This window comes from Scyliorhinus torazame, chromosome 8 (assembly GCF_047496885.1).
Source record: "Scyliorhinus torazame isolate Kashiwa2021f chromosome 8, sScyTor2.1, whole genome shotgun sequence".
NCBI lineage: Eukaryota > Metazoa > Chordata > Chondrichthyes > Carcharhiniformes > Scyliorhinidae > Scyliorhinus > Scyliorhinus torazame.
In genome coordinates, this window is record NC_092714.1 from 57,264,688 (window position 1) to 57,283,441 (window position 18,754).

The following is an 18,754-nucleotide window of genomic DNA, read 5'->3' on the forward strand; positions in this document are numbered from 1 at the left end:
ATGTATTTGTAAAAGGGATTTTCAAAAGAAGAAAGACTTACATTTCAATCGTACCTTTCACAACCACAGGATGTCCCAGAATGCTTCACAACCAAAGAAGTACTTTTGTGAAGTGTGAGGCTTGATTCTCCGCTTCATGCCGCTGGAAGCGAGAATTGCCGTCGGGCAGAGAATTGCGCAAACTGGAAAAAGTCCGTTTTGCGCCCACCGCCGTATCTTGCTGGGGGGTGGCTGTCTGGGCCGATGGGAGTAGCGGGAACAACTTGGTGCCAAGTCCGTGGACTCAGGATGTTCCTCTCGGGAACGGGCTGGCCTGGCTCAGACCACCATTGCTGCAGTTTGTGTTTTAAACGCACTCCTCTGCTGCTCGTTCTAGGTTCCTGGCTGCTCACACTGCTGAGAGCTCCTTGCGTCCTTTGAATGCTCACAGAGCCTCTGGAAACCCTCATATCCCAGCTGAATCATCAAGGGAATGGGCATGGCCAAGCTCAATCAGGGGCCCTCTCGGTGTTGGCACTCCTCAGTATTGCTGCTGCACTGCAGAGAAAGCAGGGGATCAGCAGAGCTCACCTACACCATGGCCTTTGAAACCCTCCCTGGTTCTATACCCCTGTCAGGGAAGGGGCCTCACCATTGACCCTGATGCACGATCAATTGAGCAAAGACTAGAGTTTGATACAACTGAGGCTTTATTGCTCTAAGATGTGTGGCCTCCCAAGCAGCTGGCGAAATGGCTGCTGAATGGAGGACACGCATATTTATACTCCGCCTACTGGGCGGAGCCAGCAGGCAGGGACTACCGGCGAACCTGTAGTACAGGTCCTATCTTACATCACCTAATATAGGTGCAACAGTGGTTTACCACATTCACCCCCTGTTAGAAGTGAGCCCAACAATGGGGGGAGGGGGGGGGGAGAACTATATACAGCAATGAATCTATATTTACAGTATTTGAGCAGAAAAAAAATGTATTTTGGAGTCCGGCGAACCAGTTAGAGGTTTAACCGGTCCGGTGCCTTGATGTTCCGCTGGGAGCGATGCAGTGGTGGCGGCGATGCCGATGCTGGCCTGATGTTCAGTGACTCCGGGATGCAGTTTACTTCAAATCTGTTTGGGGACACTTTGAAAGGGAACGGTATACACCATATCAAGTCAGTTCCATATCATGCAGCAACAAATTGGATTTGTTTATTGTCACGTGTACTGAGGTACAGTGAAAAATATGTTTCTGCGAGCAGCTCAAACAGATCATTTAATACATGGAAAGAAAAGAAAATACAAAGTAAGGCAACACAAGGCACACAATGTCATGAATGGATTGGCCGAATGTTTTGTGCAATCATTAAAACATTCTATCAAAGCATCGAAGGATCAGAAGCCATTACCAAGAAGAGTAAACAAATTCCTAATATCTTACTGGAACACTACAATGCTACCACACAAAGTTCACCGGCAGTGCTATTGTTCAAGAGGAAACTACGGACACAGTTTGATTTGTTCACTCCATCTGATACCTCAGAGATTCTCAAATGGTAACAGCAAGCACAAAAAGGAACAAATCTCTAAAAAGTGGGTATTCAACCAGGGAGAAAGAGAGCTAGCTAGGAGCTACGTGACCAATTAGAAATGATTACCAGCTATGATCTTAGCGAAGACAGAGCCAACATCATACACCCTACAGAGGGACGATGAAAGAGTTTGGTGATGTGATGCTGATCAGTTACTTGCTGCACAAAGTGAGTTTGCAGAAACGTCTCAAGACGTTCCTTGGAAAATCTAGAGAGTGATACTTTGGAACAGAGACCATAGGCAGTGACAAGTTCAAATTCTGTTTCTGAGGACATTTCAATACCTTTAGTGACAGATACAGAAATAACTACCCATGAAGTACCATCTACAGAAAGGATTGAGGACACTTCCGAGGTCTCAAGTAGCCAAGTTCAAGAACGCTGAATTCTATCAAAGAGGAATAGATGCCCACCACAGAGGTTTACTGAATTGTATATATGTGTAGAAATAATGCATAAGGGGATCTAGTGTATAAATGTTAATTGCAGGCGTTGCACGAAGGAAGTAAGGAGGGAGAGACGTTATGTATCAGAGAATACATTCCTGCTAGCTCTGCGTCACGTGATGTGTCGTGATGTCAGCAGAGTAATTGTGCGGGCTTTGAGCAGATCACCATCTTGATTACATGGGCAATTAAAGAGAGGATTATTGCTTTTGTTCATTACAAGGGGCATCTCTATGTTGTCCACAATCAATGCACATCCTTATTGAGTGTAGTTATTGGCATACTTCTAGGAATTCTGGAAAAAAACAGAGGATGACCAGCATTTGAACAACTCAATGACCTTCATGGAATCTTTAACCTTTTACTTCGAACCAGTGGAATTACTGCTGAGGAAGTTTATTCAATGAGCAGAGAGGTTATTTCTTTTACAGAGACACCATCCATTCGCCTCCAGGTAGAGACTGAAGTCATGTCTCTCTCCGCTCCTCACGGGAGGTGGCAGATAAAGAAAGCACTGCAGTGGGTGGTGCCTATACCCATGAAGACCTGCTGCATCTGAACTGGCTCTTTCCAGAAGGAAGTGATTTGGAAGAAGATGTTGCATCACTGAGTGATCTGTTGGAGGATAAGGTCCCAGAGAATGATTCTTCTTTGCAATCGATAGATTCTTCATATGAAGTCTCTGATGCCTTTTTTAAGGAGCCAGCTGTGTTTCTAGCAGCTGAGCAGCATTCAGATCTTTATTTCTCTGCACCTCCCAATGCAGTACTTAGTCTACAGTTGGGTGCCCATGAAGAGTCTTCCAGAGAGGATGTATTGCTTGATTCCATCTTACAGTCCACGGGTGATCAAACTGCCAAAGAGCTGATAGTTTCCAGGGTTGAAAAACAATTGAAGCTCCTACTTCAGTCCCAGCTGGAAATCTAGTCTAGGGACTCCAAAGCTTGATGCTCTTCAGTCCTCTTTCTTGGATCTTTCCTTCGTCGAAAAGTCCTCATTCTCCTTGCAGCTCAGTCTTCTTTTCTTCGTTCATGGGATGTGGGTGTTGCTGGCTGGGCCAGAAACCACATTGTTGTGGGTTTAGAGTCACATGGAAACTCCAAAGAATCTCCCTGGCCTCTGGATCCCACTCCGTGGCAATCCGGGGGTACTGCATCGCCACCCTCACCGTCCAGGGCGTAGAGTTCAGCGGCTTCCGGCTCTACGTCCTCCCCAACCTCTGCACTGCCTTGCTACTCGGCCTGGACTTCCAGTGCAACCTCCAGAGCCTAACCCTGAAATTTGGCAGGCCCCTACCACCCCTTACTGTTTGCGGCCTCGCGACCCTTAAGGTCGACCCGCCTTCCCTGTTTGCAAACCTAACCCCGGATTGTAAACACGTCGCCACCAGGAGCAGACGGTACAGCACCCAGGACAGGACCTTCACCAGGTCTGAGGTCCAGCGGCTGCTGTAGGAAGATATCATCGAGGCCAGCAACAGCCCCTGAAGAGCCCAAGTGGTAGTGGTGAAAACGGGGGAGAAAAACAGGATGATCGTTGACTACAGCCAGACCATCAATCGGTACACGCAGCTCGACGCATACCCCCTCCCACGCATATCTGATATGGTCAATAAGATTGCACAGTACCGGGTCTTCTCGACAGTGGACCTGAGATCTGCCTACCACCAGCTCCCCATTCGCAAGGCGGACCGCCCGTACACTGCGTTTGATGCAGACGGCTGCCTTTACCATTTCCTTAGGGCAGTGTTCTTCAAACTCGGGGGCACGACCCGCGGGTGGGTCGCGGGCGGGTGTTGGGAGGGTCGCGGAGCAGTACTTCGCGCAAATACCCGCGCAGCAACCGGCTTTTAATGTCCGCGAAAATCTAAAAAAACATTCAGCCGCATTGCGCATGCACACACGATCATCGCTGCACATGCGCTGTGCGGCCGCTATTTTTTTAAATGGTCGCAGCTTTTTGTTTTACAAGTTCAGGGGGGTTTTATTCATTTAATTTTTATTTTTTCATTTATTTAATTAATTAAAAAAAAAATTTTTTTTACACGTTCGGTGGGGTTTTGTTTGATAAACATTTACAGGAAAAAAATGCAGAACTTTGTGCAGATGGAGACTCCATACTTTCCGACACCGGAAGGCTTCACCTTCATCCAACAGGTTCCATTGGAGGAGCGTGTACGAGGGCCAAAGGGACCCAAAACCATTTCCTCCATTTTTTTCAGCAGCAAACAAGGTAAGAGAAAATGGTGGGTCACGAAGGTCGGCCGGCGTGGGTCGCGAAGGTCGGCCGGGTTGGGTCCCGAATGTTGGCCGGTTGGTAAAAATGGGTTCCCGGAAAAAAGTTTGAAGAACACTGCCTTAGGGTTCCCATCGGCATCACCAACGGGGTCTCGGTCTTCCAACGGGAGATGGACTGAATGGTTGACCGGTACGGACTGCGGGCCACCTTCCCGTACCTGGACAACGTCACCATCTGCGGCCACGACCAGCAGGACCACGACGCTAACCTTTCCAAATTTCTCCACACCGCCACTCTCCTCAACCTCACGTATAACAAGGAGAATTGCGTGTTCAGCACGAACTGATTAGCCATCCTCGGCTACGTGGTCCAGAACGGAGTTCTGGGGCCCGACCCCAATCGCATGCGCCCCCTCATGAAACTCCCCCTCCCCCACTGCCCCAAGGCCCTCAAACGATGCCTGGGGTTCTTTTCGTATTACGCCCAGTGGGTCCCAAACTATGCGGACAAGGCCCGCCCACTCATCCGATCCACCGTTTTCCCACTGACGGCGAAGGCTCACCAGGCCCTCGACGGTATCAAGGCCGACATCGCCAAGGCCGCGATGCACGCGGTCGACGAGACGCTCCCCTTCCAAATCAAGCGTGACGCATCAGACGTCGCCCTGGCCGCCACCCTCAACCAGGCAGGCAGGCCCGTAGCATTCTTTTCCCGCACCCTCCATGCCCCCGAAATTCGGCACTCCTCCGTCGAAAAGGAGGCCCAAACCATCATTGAAGCTGTGCGGCACTGGAGGCATTACCTGGCCGGCAGCAGATTCACTCTCCTCACTGACCAACAGTCGGTTGCCTTCATGTTTAACAACACACAGCGGGGCAAGATCAAAAACGATAAAATCTTGAGGTGGAGGATCGAGCTCTCCACCTACAACTACGAGATATTGTATCGCCCCGGTAAGCTCAACGAGCCCCTGATGCCCTATCCTGAGGTACATGTGCCAGCGCACAAGTGGACTGACTCCGGACCCTGCACGACAATCTCTGTCACCCAGGAGTCACCCATTTTTACCACTTCATTAAGGCCCGCAATCTGCCCTACTCCATTGAGGAAGTCAGGGCTATCACCAGAGACTGCCAGGTCTGTGCGGAGTGTAAACTGCACTTCTATCGACCAGACCATGCACGCTTGGTGAAGGCCTCCCGCCCCTTTGAACGCCTCAGCATGGACTTCAAAGGGCCCCTCCCCTCCACCGACCGCAATACCTACTTCCTCAGTGTGGTCGACGAATATTCCCGATTCCCCTTTGCCGTACAATGCCCCGATATGACGTCTGCGACCGTCATCAAAGCCCTCAACACCATCTTCGCTCTGTTCGGTTTCCCCGCCTATGTCCACAGCGACCGGGGATCCTCATTTATGAGCGATGAGCTGCGTCGGTTTCTGCTCAACAGGGGCATTGACTCGAGCAGGACGACCAGCTACAACCCCCGGGGAAATGGGCAGGTGGAGAGGGAGAATGGGACGGTATGGAGGGCCGTCCAGCTGACCCTACGGTCCAGAAATCTCCCGGCCTCCCGCTGACAGGAGGTCCTCCCCGATGCACTTCACTCCATTCGGTCGCTCCTGTGCACTGTGCACTAACGGAACCCCCCATGAACGTCTCTTTGTCTTCCCCAGGAAGTCCACCTCTGGGGTTTCGCTCCCAATGTGGCTGGCAGCTCCAGGACCCGTTCTCCTCCGTAGACACAAGGCGGACCCATTGGTTGAGAGGGTACAGCTACTCCACGCCAACCCGCAGTACGCTTACGTAGCGTACCCCGATGGCCGCCAAGACACAGTCTCCCTCAGGGACCTGGCACCAACTGGGTCCACACCCCCCCCCCACTGGCCCGGCGGCACCCTCCCCTCCCCTGGCGCACCCCACCGCAGCCCCCGCTCCAGGACAATCCGTCCTCCGCGGGGATGAAGAGGATTTCGACACACTCCCGGAGTCACCAAAGATCAAGCCGACGCCTGAGTCGCCACCAGCACTGCGGTGCTCTCGACGACAGATCAAGGCACCGGACCGCCTAAATTTGTAATATTCTCTGTGCTTTTTAAAAGCAGTTTGTCTGTATATAGATCTCCACCACCCCCGCTGGACTCATTTTTAACAGGGGGTGAATGTGGTAGTCACCACTGATGTATTGTACTGTATATATATGGGTTTTACGGTAAGGCCCCTGTACTACAGGTAAGGGGGTAGATCCCTGCCTGCTGGCTCTGCCCAGTAGGCGGAGTATAAATATGTGTGCTCTCCGTACAGCAGCCATTTTGTCAGCTGCTGTAGGAGGCCACACATCTCTGTGTAATAAAGCCTCGATTACATTCTACTCTCGTCTCGTCGTAATTGATAGTGCATCAACACTCTGTGTCTATTACTATAGGGGAGTAACTAGGCAAATTGTGTATTGCTCTGTGTCTATTAGGAGAGTATATCAGTGAATTGTGCACAGCTCTGTGTCTAATAGGAGAGTGTATCGGTGCATTGTGTATAGCTCTATGTCTATTACTATAGGGGAGTGTATAGGCAAATTGTGTACAGCTCTGTTTATTAGGGGCGTGTATCGGTGAATTCTGTACCGATCTATCTGTTAGTGGTGTGTGTAAGTGAATTGTCTGCAGCTTTATGGGGGTGGTTGTAAGAGAATTGTGTACAGCTCTATTAGGGGTGTGTGTAAGTGTATGTAGGTGAATTGTGTATAGTTCTAACTGTTAGGGATGTGGGTAGGTGAATTGTGTACAGCTCTGTTGGGTGGTGTTGGTGAATTGTGTACAGCTCTATCTGTTAGGGGTGTGTGTAGGTGAATTGTGTACAGCTCTGTTAGGGTGTGTAGGTGAAATGTGTACAGCTCTGTAGGGGGGTGTTGGTGAATTGTGTACAGCTCTATCTGTTGGGGGTTTAGGTGAACTGTGTACAGCTCTATCTGTTAAGGGGGGGGGTATAGGTGAATTGTATACAGCTCTATCTGCTGGGAGTGCATAGGTGAATTGTGTACAGCTCTATCTGTTAGAGGTGTGTGTAGGTGAATTGTGTACAGCTCTATCTGTTTAGGGTGTGTAGGTGAATTGTGTACAGCTCTATCTGTTAGGGGTGTGTGTGGGTGAATTGTGTACAGCTCTATCTGTTAGGGGTGTGTGTAGGTGAATTGTGTACAGCTCTGTTGGGGGGGGAGGTGTAGGTGAATTGTGTACAGCTCTGTTGGGGGGGGTGTAGGTGAAATGTGTACAGCTCTGTAGGGGGGTGTTGGTGAATTGTGTACAGCTCTATCTGTTGGGGGGTGTTGGTGAATTGTGTACAGCTCTATCTGTTGGGGGTTTAGGTGAACTGTGTACAGCTCTATCTGTTGGGAGTGCATAGGTGAATTGTGTACAGCTCTATCTGTTTGGGGTGTGTGTAGGTGAATTGTGTACAGCTCTGTTGGGGGGGGGGGGAGGTGTAGGTGAAATGTGTACAGCTCTATCTGTTAGGGGTGTGTGTAGGTGAATTGTGTACAGCTCTGTTGGGGGGGGGGGATGTTGGTGAATTGTGTACAGCTCTATCTGTTGGGGCGTGTTGGTGAACTGTGGACTCTATCTGTTAGGGGGTTGTAGGTGAATTGTATACAGCGCTATCTGTTGGGTGTCTGTAGGTGGATTGTGTACAGCGCTGTTGGAGGGTGGGTGTGAATTGTGCACAGCTTTAATAAGAGGATGTACGTGAATCATGTACAGCTCTGTTGTGGGGGTGTTGATGATTTGTGCATAGCTCTGTCTGTTGACGGAGGAGTGTAGGTGAATTGTATACAGCTGTTAGCGGGGTATAGGTGAATTTTGTAAAGCTCTGTTGGATGGGGGGTTGTTGGTGAATTGTGCACAGCTTTAATAACAGTAAGAAGTCTTACAACACCAGGTTAAAATCCACCAGGTTTGTTTCAAATCACTAGCTTTCGGAGCGCAGTTCCTTCATTCATCTGAGGAAGGAGCTGTGCTCCGAAAGCTAGTGATTCGAAACAAACCTGTTGGACTTTAACCTGGTGTTGTAAGACTTCTTACTGTGCTCACCCCAGTCCAACGCCGACATCTCCACATCACAGCTTTAATAAAAAATGTAGGTGAATTGCGTACAGCTCTGTGATAATTCCTGCTGCTCCCTGCTTATTAGCATTCCTGACTCACATGATAGCCGGACGCTGTGCGCCTGCGCGGGCGGGGAGACGGCACTGTCAGTCAGTCGGCTTGACAATGTTGCGCTGTGAGTTCGCTTTGCTCCTGGTTCTGTTCACCTTCCTCCGGGGGTCGAGCTCGATCCCCCCTCACGATGAAGTGGCCCGAATGGCCCGGTACATAGTCCATGCCTGTGACTGGGGCTCGGTGGCCACCATCTCCACACACCCTGCGGTGGGAGGGCGGCCTTTCTCCAATATCTTCTCGGTGAGCGATGGGCCGCTGGGGAAGGGCAGTGGACACCCCTATCTGTACCTGACCCCATTGGACATCTCGGTGAAGGACATGCAGGTAAGAGGCTGACTGCTACAACACATACACCCAGCTCTGCATTAGTTATCCCCTATTGCACCTCTTCAACTCTCAATGAATTCCTATCTCAAAAGAAAACCTGCAAAGTTTGGTGGGAATGCAGGGGGATGGGACTAGGTGAAATGCTGTCAGAGAGCCAGCACAGACTCGATGGGCCAATTGGCCTCCTTCTACACCAACGATTCTGTGATAATAACACCTGTGGTATGTTACCACCTTTCAAAAATTACTGATATTTCTAAATACTGTGTGCCGCTTACCAGTCAAAATGTTGTTATTATAAGCAACAAATTATAAACTTCACACATTAAATGCAAATTAACATTAGAAGAAAAAAGGATAATTTGCTTTTATATACTGTAGAGCATTTTCATGAACACTGGAAGTCTTGGAAGCACTTAATGGAGTGTTTTTGAAGTGTAGTCACTGATGCAATGTGGCAACCAATTTGTACACAGCAAACACTCTCAAAACAGCGATGTGATACTGGCCACAAAATCATTTTTTTTAACACTGATTGAGGGATAAATATTGGGAAGGACACTGGGGATAACTCCCCTATGCTTCTTCAAAATAGTGCAAAGGAATCTTCGGTCTACCTGAGATGTGACCTCAGTTTAATGTTGCATCTGAAAGATAGCACCTCTGACAGTGCAGCACTCACTTATTGCAGCAGTACTGTGTCAATGTTCATTTATTTTGTATGCGGAAGCCTGGAGAGAACTTGAACCCACAACCTTCTAATTCCGAGGCAAGAGGCTACTAACAGATTCACAACATTTGGATACTGATTTACCAGCTTAGTTATGTCAACATTTATATTTGTAGTTTGTTTCATTTAAGTTGTGCTCTGCCAGTAACGGTTACAATGTCAGTGGTAGTGAATGCTCACAATGATTCATTCATGTGATCTGGAAATGTAAGAGTTTAAGGACCGAGTTGAAAGTGTGGGGACAGAAGTAGACAAATGAGTGAGAAAAAAATCAGCCTGAGAAATAAATGAGATCCAGAATATTTGGAAAAAACTGTCAATTTTAACAGAAGTAATAACAGGTTAAAGGGTTCACAGTTTCAAAGCCCTGGGAAGAAAGAGTTTTAAATTCAAAATAAACATTTTTTTTCCACTGTTTGAAGTAAATAAAGTTTTACAAAAAATTCAGCTGACGTGGACACCTTAAAAGGCTGCACCTTGCTGATAACTACATTGGTGCACGTTTAAAGATTAGCAGCAATCCTGGAAATCTGCTGAGTCAGTGTGAGTAAATGTTTTGAGTATATATTTCCTCTGGTAACTGACCAATCCCCAATCTAAGCATTAATGAATACTTGGTAAAATATATTTTGCATTAAATAAAAATGTTTCAATTAAGTTCTTTGTTAGATATTGACCTGGACTTTGGTTGGGAGAGCACATTTTCAAACTTTACTACATTTTCAAGTCTTGTGTCATCTGTAAACTGTGAAGCAGATAGTATGACATAGGCAGATATTTGACAGATGAGATCGATGCAGAGAATTCAAATGATATACTTTCAGAGGAAGGAATGAGGTGCTGGAATATGTGCTAAATGATACAACCTAAATGGAGTGCAAAAATAGAGACCTGGGGTTCACAGACATAAATCTTTTGAAGGTGATAAAACAAATTGATCAAGCCATTATGCACATGAGATTTATAGTCTTGGGGTACAAAAGCAAGAGACTTGTTCAATGTTTATAAACTGATTAAACCTGGGGACCCGGGTTCAAATCCTGCCACTGCAGACGGCGAAATTTGAATTAAATTAAAATATGGAATTAAGTCTAATGATGACCATGAAACCATTGTCGATTGTCATAAAAACCCATTTGGTTCATTAATGCCCTTTTAGGGAAGGAAATCTGCCGTCCTTACCTGGTCTGGCCTACATGTGACTCCAGACCCACAGAAATGTGGTTGACTCTTAATTGCCCTTGGGGGGTGGGTGGGGGGGGGCAGTTAGGGATGGGCAATAAATGCTGACACAGCTGGCAATGCCCACATCGCATGGTAGCATTGTGGATAGCACAATTGCTTCACAGCTCCAGGGTCCCAGGTTCGATTCCGTCTTGGGTCACTGTCTGTGCGGAGTCTGCACATCCTCCCCGTGTGTGCGTGGGTTTCCTCCGGGTGCTCCGGTTTCCTCCCACAGTCCAAAGATGTGCAGGTTAGGTGGATTGGCCATGCTAAATTGCCCTTAGTGTCCAAAATTGCCCTTAATGTTGGGTGGGGTTACTGGGTCATGGGGATAGGCTAGAGGTGTTGACCTTGGGTAGGGTGCTCTTTCCAAGAGCCGGTGCAGACCCGATGGGCCGAATGGCCTCCTTCTGCACTGTAAATTCTATGATAAATTTTATGATCCCATGAACAAATTAATTAAAAAATCACTGATTGCCGCTGGACAATGTGTCCCCACCCTGGGCACCAGACTTTAGCAAGGATGTCAGTGCCTCACATACCATAAAGGAGCATTGTCAGAAATCTACCAGAGATTACTTTAGTTATGTGAAGATACTAGAGAATTTGGGATTATTGTCCTCGAGCAAGGAAGTGTCAACATGTTGAGGTATTTCTGACTGTGCTGAAGAATCTGTTTCTGACAGGATGGTTAGTAACTAGAGGACACTGATTTAAGATAATTGGCAAAAGATCAGATGGTAGATGAGAAATATTTTACGCAGAGATTTGGAATGCACTGCTCAAAAGCGTTGATAAAAAAGATTCAGTAGTAATCTTCAAAAGGGAATTAGATGTATTCTTGGAAAAGGAACATTTTGCAAAACTATGGAGCAAGGATGGAACTAATCAGAATTAGGATGGAGTTAATTTCAAAGATTTAGAACAGGCATGATGGACTAAATGTTCTTCTGTTAAGAGATACTTGCTGGGTGTAAATCACTGTGAATAATTTGACATTTTGGTTTCTATTCTGTGTTACTGCCTCACTTTTTAATTTTATTGTAGGTTAATGCAGAAGTATCGCTGGCTATGTCCTTGGCAGAGACGGGCTACTGTAAGAAACAAAAGTTTGATCCCGAAAGTCCACTTTGTTGTCGTGTGATTCTCTCTGGAGCAATTATGATGGTATTCTGCAGTTTAGTATGAGAAATTCTGACCTCTCCTTAACCTTCTGCTTTCTTCCATTACTCCGCACAACCTCTCTGGTTTGGCAGGAACATTCTTTGTTCGTGGCTGTCGGTTAATGCATTCCAACTGAGTGCTTGGAAGCATGCAACATTAGCCCCACTGACAATATTTCTTCCCACAGGAGTGTGAGTGAGGGAATTCAGTGAATTGCCAGTAAATTAAACCTGCATTATTTCACCATTTCAGAGTTATTTTTTTTAATGTCTTGTGCTGTGAGTTTCTTTTTACGGATGCTTTTTCCAGTTGCGTGTAAATAGATGTTTGCATTCTTGAGACGGTTTTGTTATAAAGACACAATGTGCGCACATTTGCATCAACAAAAATATCCACTAGGACTTGTGCCACAGTTTGTGACTTCACAATACCTTTAGACAGTTCCTCTCACTGCTTCAATTGCATGGCAGCCATCCTGTTATGAGGGTGAGACAGTTGGGTGCAACTTCTTGCCAGCTCTGATCTGTGATACTGCCTTAAGCATGATCAATGGAAAAATTACTTTCTAGTTTCCTTAAGTTTAAAATTTTAAAAAAAAATTCTTACATGGGATGTGGGCGTCGCTACCTGGGCCAACATTTATTGCCCTTGAACTGAGTTATGGAGAGGATGAATTCTCTACATTAATTTTTCAGGTGAACAAGACTGAAATCAATTTTGCCAAAGAAGCTCTCTTCAGCCGCCATCCAGCAATGCCTGACTGGCCACATGATCATGGATGGTACTTTGCCAAGCTCAACATTACCAACATTTGGGTCCTGGATTACTTTGGTGGAATCAAAACAGTAACACCAGAGGAGTACTACAGTGTCAAGCCTGAATATGAAGGAAATGGTAAAACACCTTCTAACAGTTTCAGTTTGTAGAGATGGGTTGGATCCTGCTTGAGTGCTCAGTCCAAATTTCCAAACCGAAAATCAAAGCCAGTAGTTATTCCTAATAATACAGCTCTGTGGGAATTCAGCAAACTAAAGTTTACTTTTATTCACTTTAAAAGGAGCAGCATGTGTTGATTCGTTTTAGAATCACCAGTTGTGATGATCATTATGATTAATTTAGTAGTTTAAAAAGTGGTGCATCACTCCATTTGCTTTGCCTATTTCCCATGTGCAGTGACAGCCCTGTTACATTTTGCTCCAGCTGATTTGGAGATGTTTTTAGAATGTACCCGTTACGAAACTGAACTGCTCAAAGTAGTATATAAAAATAAGAAAAGTTTGAACTTGAGCAAATCATGGCTTCTTTTAAATGCAGCACTTTGAAACCACTCCTGATATTTTTATTCAATGATGGCACAATACCCAATCTTTCCTTCTAATTATGTATGGTGAGTGTCCTCGCTCTTGCTAACGCCCTTGTGGAGAGAAGCAGTAAATGTGATGGTTGCTATGTGTCAGTGACTATCTGTTTGAGATGAAGTTGTTCCAGTATTTCATTGCGCCTCTTGTTTGCTGCAAAATGTCAGGTGCCATAGATTTTGAGGTATAATAGCCTGGGCCTATAATAGTTTAACGAGGTGCCTGAATCTTAGTGTAGAATTGCTGAGATAACCCCACCTTGGTGTCCGCTCCAACTTTTGCCCCTGTGGATGTTCCTTCAACATTTACAGCATACTGCGGGAGCACACTATTGAGCAGCAGTAAGGTTGTTGAAGTAGGCCAAACCATTCAGAACCCCAAAGCATTTGTGATGGAAGCTGTATCTGAGTTTGAACTCTTGACAAATGAGCCTGTTACAGTGCATGCTCAACATGTGGTCTGCACTGTGCTCAGGCTGTACTAAAGGTTGTGGACTTCTGTAGATGTCAACCCCTCCTGTGTGCTGTATGTGCAGTGACAATGCATTTAAATGTTCAGTATACGTCATGATTCATGATTGAATGAACTGCAGAGCTGAGAAACTATTTATAGGCATATCTCGTGAGCTGTACCATGAGTTGTTGGAACACTTTTTTGCTGAATCGCTAATTCTAGAATTCTCCATTTAAGCCTTTTACAATTTTGCCAGCAGTTCCTCCCATGCTGTGCACTTCATCAAGTACTCTGTCCTGTAAATCCTGTGCTGGTGTTCAGCATTTTAGAGGTGGACTTGCGCATTGCTTTCCTATACCCTGATAGCAGAAGTTCTTAACTTGGACGAACACATTTTAGAAGATACTCCTTGACGTAGAGCTTTCAGATGGCAGACCATCATGGCAACCTTCCATTCAGCGATCTAGGCCTCTACTGTTGAATTCCATCTCAAAACAAGTCTGCCCCTCCTGCTGCTCTTCAAGATTTAAAATCAACCTCTGCATTCCTTGGCTGTACTAACTGCAAAGATACCTTCAAAACAGCCTTTTAACTTTGTACCTCATTCCCTTTTTACACTTAGTGATTTTTGACTTGAGTAGTAATTCCTTGTGATGAGTCTAGTTATTGAAATGACCTCTGGCAGATCAAAAATGCGAAAGCGCAGCACAAAATATTTTTACATTTGATTCAGTTGGCACATATTCCTCGTTCATTGAAACTGGAGTTCAAACACATTATACAGGAGTAACAGATTATACATAATTCATAACCTGCATAAACTCATTACATTTATATTAAGGGAGAAATATACTCATCCTTTAATTCCATTGTAATATCTGGTTTCTTATTCCAGGTGAACAAAAATTGTGAATGTTGACTATCCGAGCACTGGATTTTGTGGATTATCCTAAATTTAAGACCGCTGCAACAGAAAGGGAAGTTATGCTACAAATGCTCATTTGAACCAATTAAAGAAATCCATCATTATAAATGATCTTGCATAGTTTGTAGTATTGCTGGAACTGTCTTGCAATTTTGAGTATATCATAACCTTGCTTTGTCCTTGAACTGGGAGATGAAGTAAAATAATTTTCGTGTTTTTATTGTAATTAATAAAAATGTCTTTGTACTTCATATGAATAAACTAAAATCCGATAAGCTTTGTCTTTGAACTGGGTGTTGAAGTAAAATAATTTTCATGATTTTATTGTAATTAATCAAATGTGTTTTTGTACTTCATATGAATGCACTAAAATCCAATATAATATGTAATAAGTTGGGACAAAATTGTGTATTTTTTCTATAAATAACTATAAGGTTGAGAACAAATTGGTATTTACATTGCTTTGATTGTTTTTGAAATATCCCCACAAAGGAATAACCTTTACAAATTTAGTGAAATATAACTGAGGAAAAATGTAAAGCAGGGAGAAGCATATTGATTCCAAAATACCGAATACTGACTATTGTAATGCTCTTGTATGCGTCTTGTGTATTTTAATATTGCATGAGAAAATACTGCATTTAAAACATTTGTCACAAGTGCCTATTTTTGATTAAAAATGTAAGTACTGGGATGTCAATTTTTATTTCTATCTTTCTAAATGATAATTTGCATGTGCTTATGGTTCCTCTGCCCCACCATGGTCTAGCAATGTATTTATTTAAGTGGGCAGTAAAGCTGAGATGATTTCTGTTGCCCTCGGTACTGTGGGAGGCCCTGAAGGCGGTGATGAGAGTGGATGTAATTTTGTACAAGGCACATAAGGACAGGAAGATGAGAAAGAGGAGGACCCATGGTTGGTGGATGAGATCCTGGAGATGGATGGCAAATATTCAAGTGACTTGATGCAAGAGGTTCTGGCTAGTAGAACGAAGTTGTAGATGCAATTTGATCTGCTATCTAGTGATAAGGCTTTGCGACGCTCAAGGGGGGTAATGTACGAATATGGAGAGGTCAGTCATCTTTTGGCTGGTTAGCTGAGGTGGCATGTGGCCTCCCAGGAAATTGTATTGATTTGTGGGGAGGAGGGCTGTTACGTTTATCGGCGCTGGATCAAGTTAATGGGGCGTTTGAGATGCTCTATAGGTCAAAGCCGCAGAATGTGTCATCGGATATGTTGAAGTTTTTGAAGGATTTGGAGTGTTCCTGGGTGGAGGAGGCAGATTGGGAAGGGTTGGAGGGGCTGCTGGGGGTGGAGGAGGTCAGAACACCAAATGTGAGGATGCAGACGGTTTCCCGGTGGGGATTTATAAAACATTTGCTGATTGATTGGTGCTGCTGGTGGAAATGTTTGAGGGCTCGGGAGTCTCCCAGAGACAGAGGCAAGCTTCCATCTCGCTTTGCTAAAGAGAGATAAGGACACGGTGTGGTGTGGAAGTTTGTGGTGTGGGATTGGTTATATAAGGTACCCACGGCCAATGTTTTTACAAACTATGTGAGCTCAGGGTATTTTCAGTTGCACAGGGGAATGAGGTAGGAGTGCCCCACATCCCCCCTCTTGTTCATGTTACAGTTGAGGCATTGGCCATTGCCCCAAGAACTTTGGATAGGTGTAGAGGGATAGTAAGGGGGTCGAACACGGGGTGTCCTGTATGCTGATGATCATCTTTGCTTTCGAGGGGTCCGGAGTGCCTGTTTCTATCCGCCATCCTTCACATCCTTTTGCCATTTCCTCTGGTTTTCTGCCAATGATGCCTCAGGAGGGGGTCTCAGCAGCCAATGTTCCGGTTGATCATCGTTTGACAGGCCACCTGAGCCTGCCCCAGGTGTCCCACCTCTGGTGGTGTAGGCTGCACATAACCTGTTCCCATATAAGATAACTGTAGAAACTCTGGGTGATGGAAAGTCTGGCCTGATCTGGGCTACTGGCAATAGACCTGTGCATATCAATTGAGTGCAATGATCTCCTTGATGGGTGATTGACGGGGCAGGTCCAGACATATTCTGGCAGTTTGTGTATTTGACTTTGGTCAAGTCTGAATTCTAACAGCCTGCCTGAGGATTTCCCAATCCTTTAATTTAGGATATCCAATTTAATCAGGTGAATTCTTTAATTTAAAATACCCAATATTAATCGGGCCCAAATCTAGGCCTTACTAGGTTCCAACAAAAGGAAAAAGCATACAATGTGGCGGGCGAGGATTAGTGGGAAGCCAGAGGATTGGGAAGCCTTTAAAAGCAAAGAGGACAACTAAAGAAAGCAATAAGGGAGGAGAAGATGAAATATGAGTGTAAGCTAGCTAATAATTTAAAAGAAGATTGCAAGAGTTTTTTTTGATACATAAAAGGTAAGAGACAGGCATGAATGGACCTTGGAGACTTCCGGTTGTGGCCATGGTGTGAGTGGTCGCACACAGGGCAGTTTGTGCTTGAAAGCCCAGAAAAGAGCTCTTTTTACCCAATATTGGGTGGAATTTTGATGAAAAGGTGTAGGTGAAGGTCGGAGGAGTAGTTTCCCCTGGGAGTGGTATGTCTGCTGGTTACCAAACCCGGCAGGAGACAGGCTAAAGAGTTGGAGGAAACCGGTGCTGCAGCAGCCAGTGTAAGGATGGCTGCGGGGGAAGGGCTGCTGCAAGTTGAAAGGCCCCAGATGGAGCAGTTGATGGCTTTTATTAAGGAGGAATTCTGCCAGCAGAGGAAGAAAATGAGAGGACCGCTCGGCCATCGAAGGAACTGTGGCACCCCTGAAGAGTTCGTTGGAACGGGCGGAGAAGTGTTACAGATTCGGGAGATCGAAGGCGTGATCTCAGACCACAGCGATCGTGTGGTGGCTCTGGAGTAGGAAGTAGGTCTCCAAGGAGACCTTTGTAAAAGATTAAGAGCAAACGGGGAGGAGCAGGAGAATACCTCAAAGGCAGAACCTGCAAATAGTGGACCTGCCTGAAGGAGTGGAAGGTGTGAGTGCTATGAGGTACGTCGCGAAGATGCTGGCGGGGCTGGTGGCAGAAGAGGTGCTTGATAAGGCCCCTGAAGTGACTGAACACATAGGTCTCTGAGGCAGAAGCCTAGATCTGGGGAGCCGCCACAGGCGGTGATTGTGAGACTCCACAAATTTGTGGAGAAAGAGAAGATTATGCGTTGGGGCAGCGAGAAGTATTCAGGCGAATAGGAGGGGAATAAGGGCAGAATTTATCAGGACATCGTAGCCGAATTGGTGAATCAGCGGGCAGGGTTCAATAATGTCAAGGCGGTACGGTACCGGTGGCTGATCAGATTTGGGATGCTCTACCCGGTGAAATTATGGGTGGCGGTTGGGGCTGGAAGTATTATTTCGAGACCCCGGGAGGTGCCTTTGGGCAGGGGCTGCCGCACTAGCAAGTAATGCTAGTGAACGGGAGTGAGGTGGTGAGGAGGAAGGCCGAGAGGGGTGGCCAGGGGGATGGTCCATGGGATGGAGGATGAGGACAACCTGCTCTGCGATGAGCTCTGTCGTTTAACAACATCGGACATCTGCCCACGGTAGCACTTTCCACCATCCACCTGATCCCTGCATGCGAGCTAACCCTTCCATCACATGGTCCCATCAAATCCTTGTGGGAGCAGGGGGGTTACGACACCCGAGCGGAGTGTGCTGGCTGAACCGTGGTCCTTGAGTCAAGCCCACCACAAATGTCCGTCCATTCCCCGCACCCCCCCCCCCCCCTCCCTCTGCGGCCAACCCTCCTGACAGCAACCCAAGCGTGCTGAGCCAGTCAAGAAAACCGTGCAGTGCAGATTACAAGGAATCTGAGGACATCCTCCGCAACTGCTTGGAGTCTGTGGACTAGTCCATATTCAAGGCCACGGCAGCTAACCTGGACGAGTACACAACCACTGTCACAGACTTCATCAGTAAGTGTGTCGAGGACTGTGTACCAAAGAAGACAATACGGGTCTTCCCCAATCGGAAATCCTGGCTCAACCAAAGGGTTCACTCCCTGCCGAAGTTCCAGACGGAGGCGTTCAAGTCCGACGACCCTGACCTATATACGAAATTCAGGTACGACCTA

At 46.3% G+C, this 18,754-nt stretch overlaps 1 protein-coding gene across 1 annotated transcript; it reads left to right on the forward strand.

Annotated features, from left to right (window-relative positions):
- The first annotated feature begins 8,469 nt into the window (after positions 1-8,469).
- On the forward strand, positions 8,470-14,920 carry creg1 (cellular repressor of E1A-stimulated genes 1). The gene is made up of 4 exons (XM_072513666.1): positions 8,470-8,788; positions 11,793-11,912; positions 12,605-12,803; positions 14,616-14,920. Exons 1-4 carry the CDS (start codon positions 8,516-8,518, stop codon positions 14,630-14,632), a joined length of 609 nt encoding a protein of 202 aa, XP_072369767.1. The 5' UTR covers positions 8,470-8,515; the 3' UTR covers positions 14,633-14,920.
- The last annotated feature ends 3,834 nt before the right edge of the window (positions 14,921-18,754 follow it).

Bases quoted from the DNA above. Each gene is read 5' to 3' on its own strand.
- creg1 (XM_072513666.1), top strand. From the start codon at position 8,516: ATGTTGCGCTGTGAGTTCGCTTTGCTCCTGGTTCTGTTCACCTTCCTC. The intron at 8,789-11,792 runs GTAAGAGGCTGA...ATTTTATTGTAG, and splicing joins TCTCGGTGAAGGACATGCAG to GTTAATGCAGAAGTATCGCT. The intron at 11,913-12,604 runs GTATTCTGCAGT...TTAATTTTTCAG, and splicing joins TCTCTGGAGCAATTATGATG to GTGAACAAGACTGAAATCAA.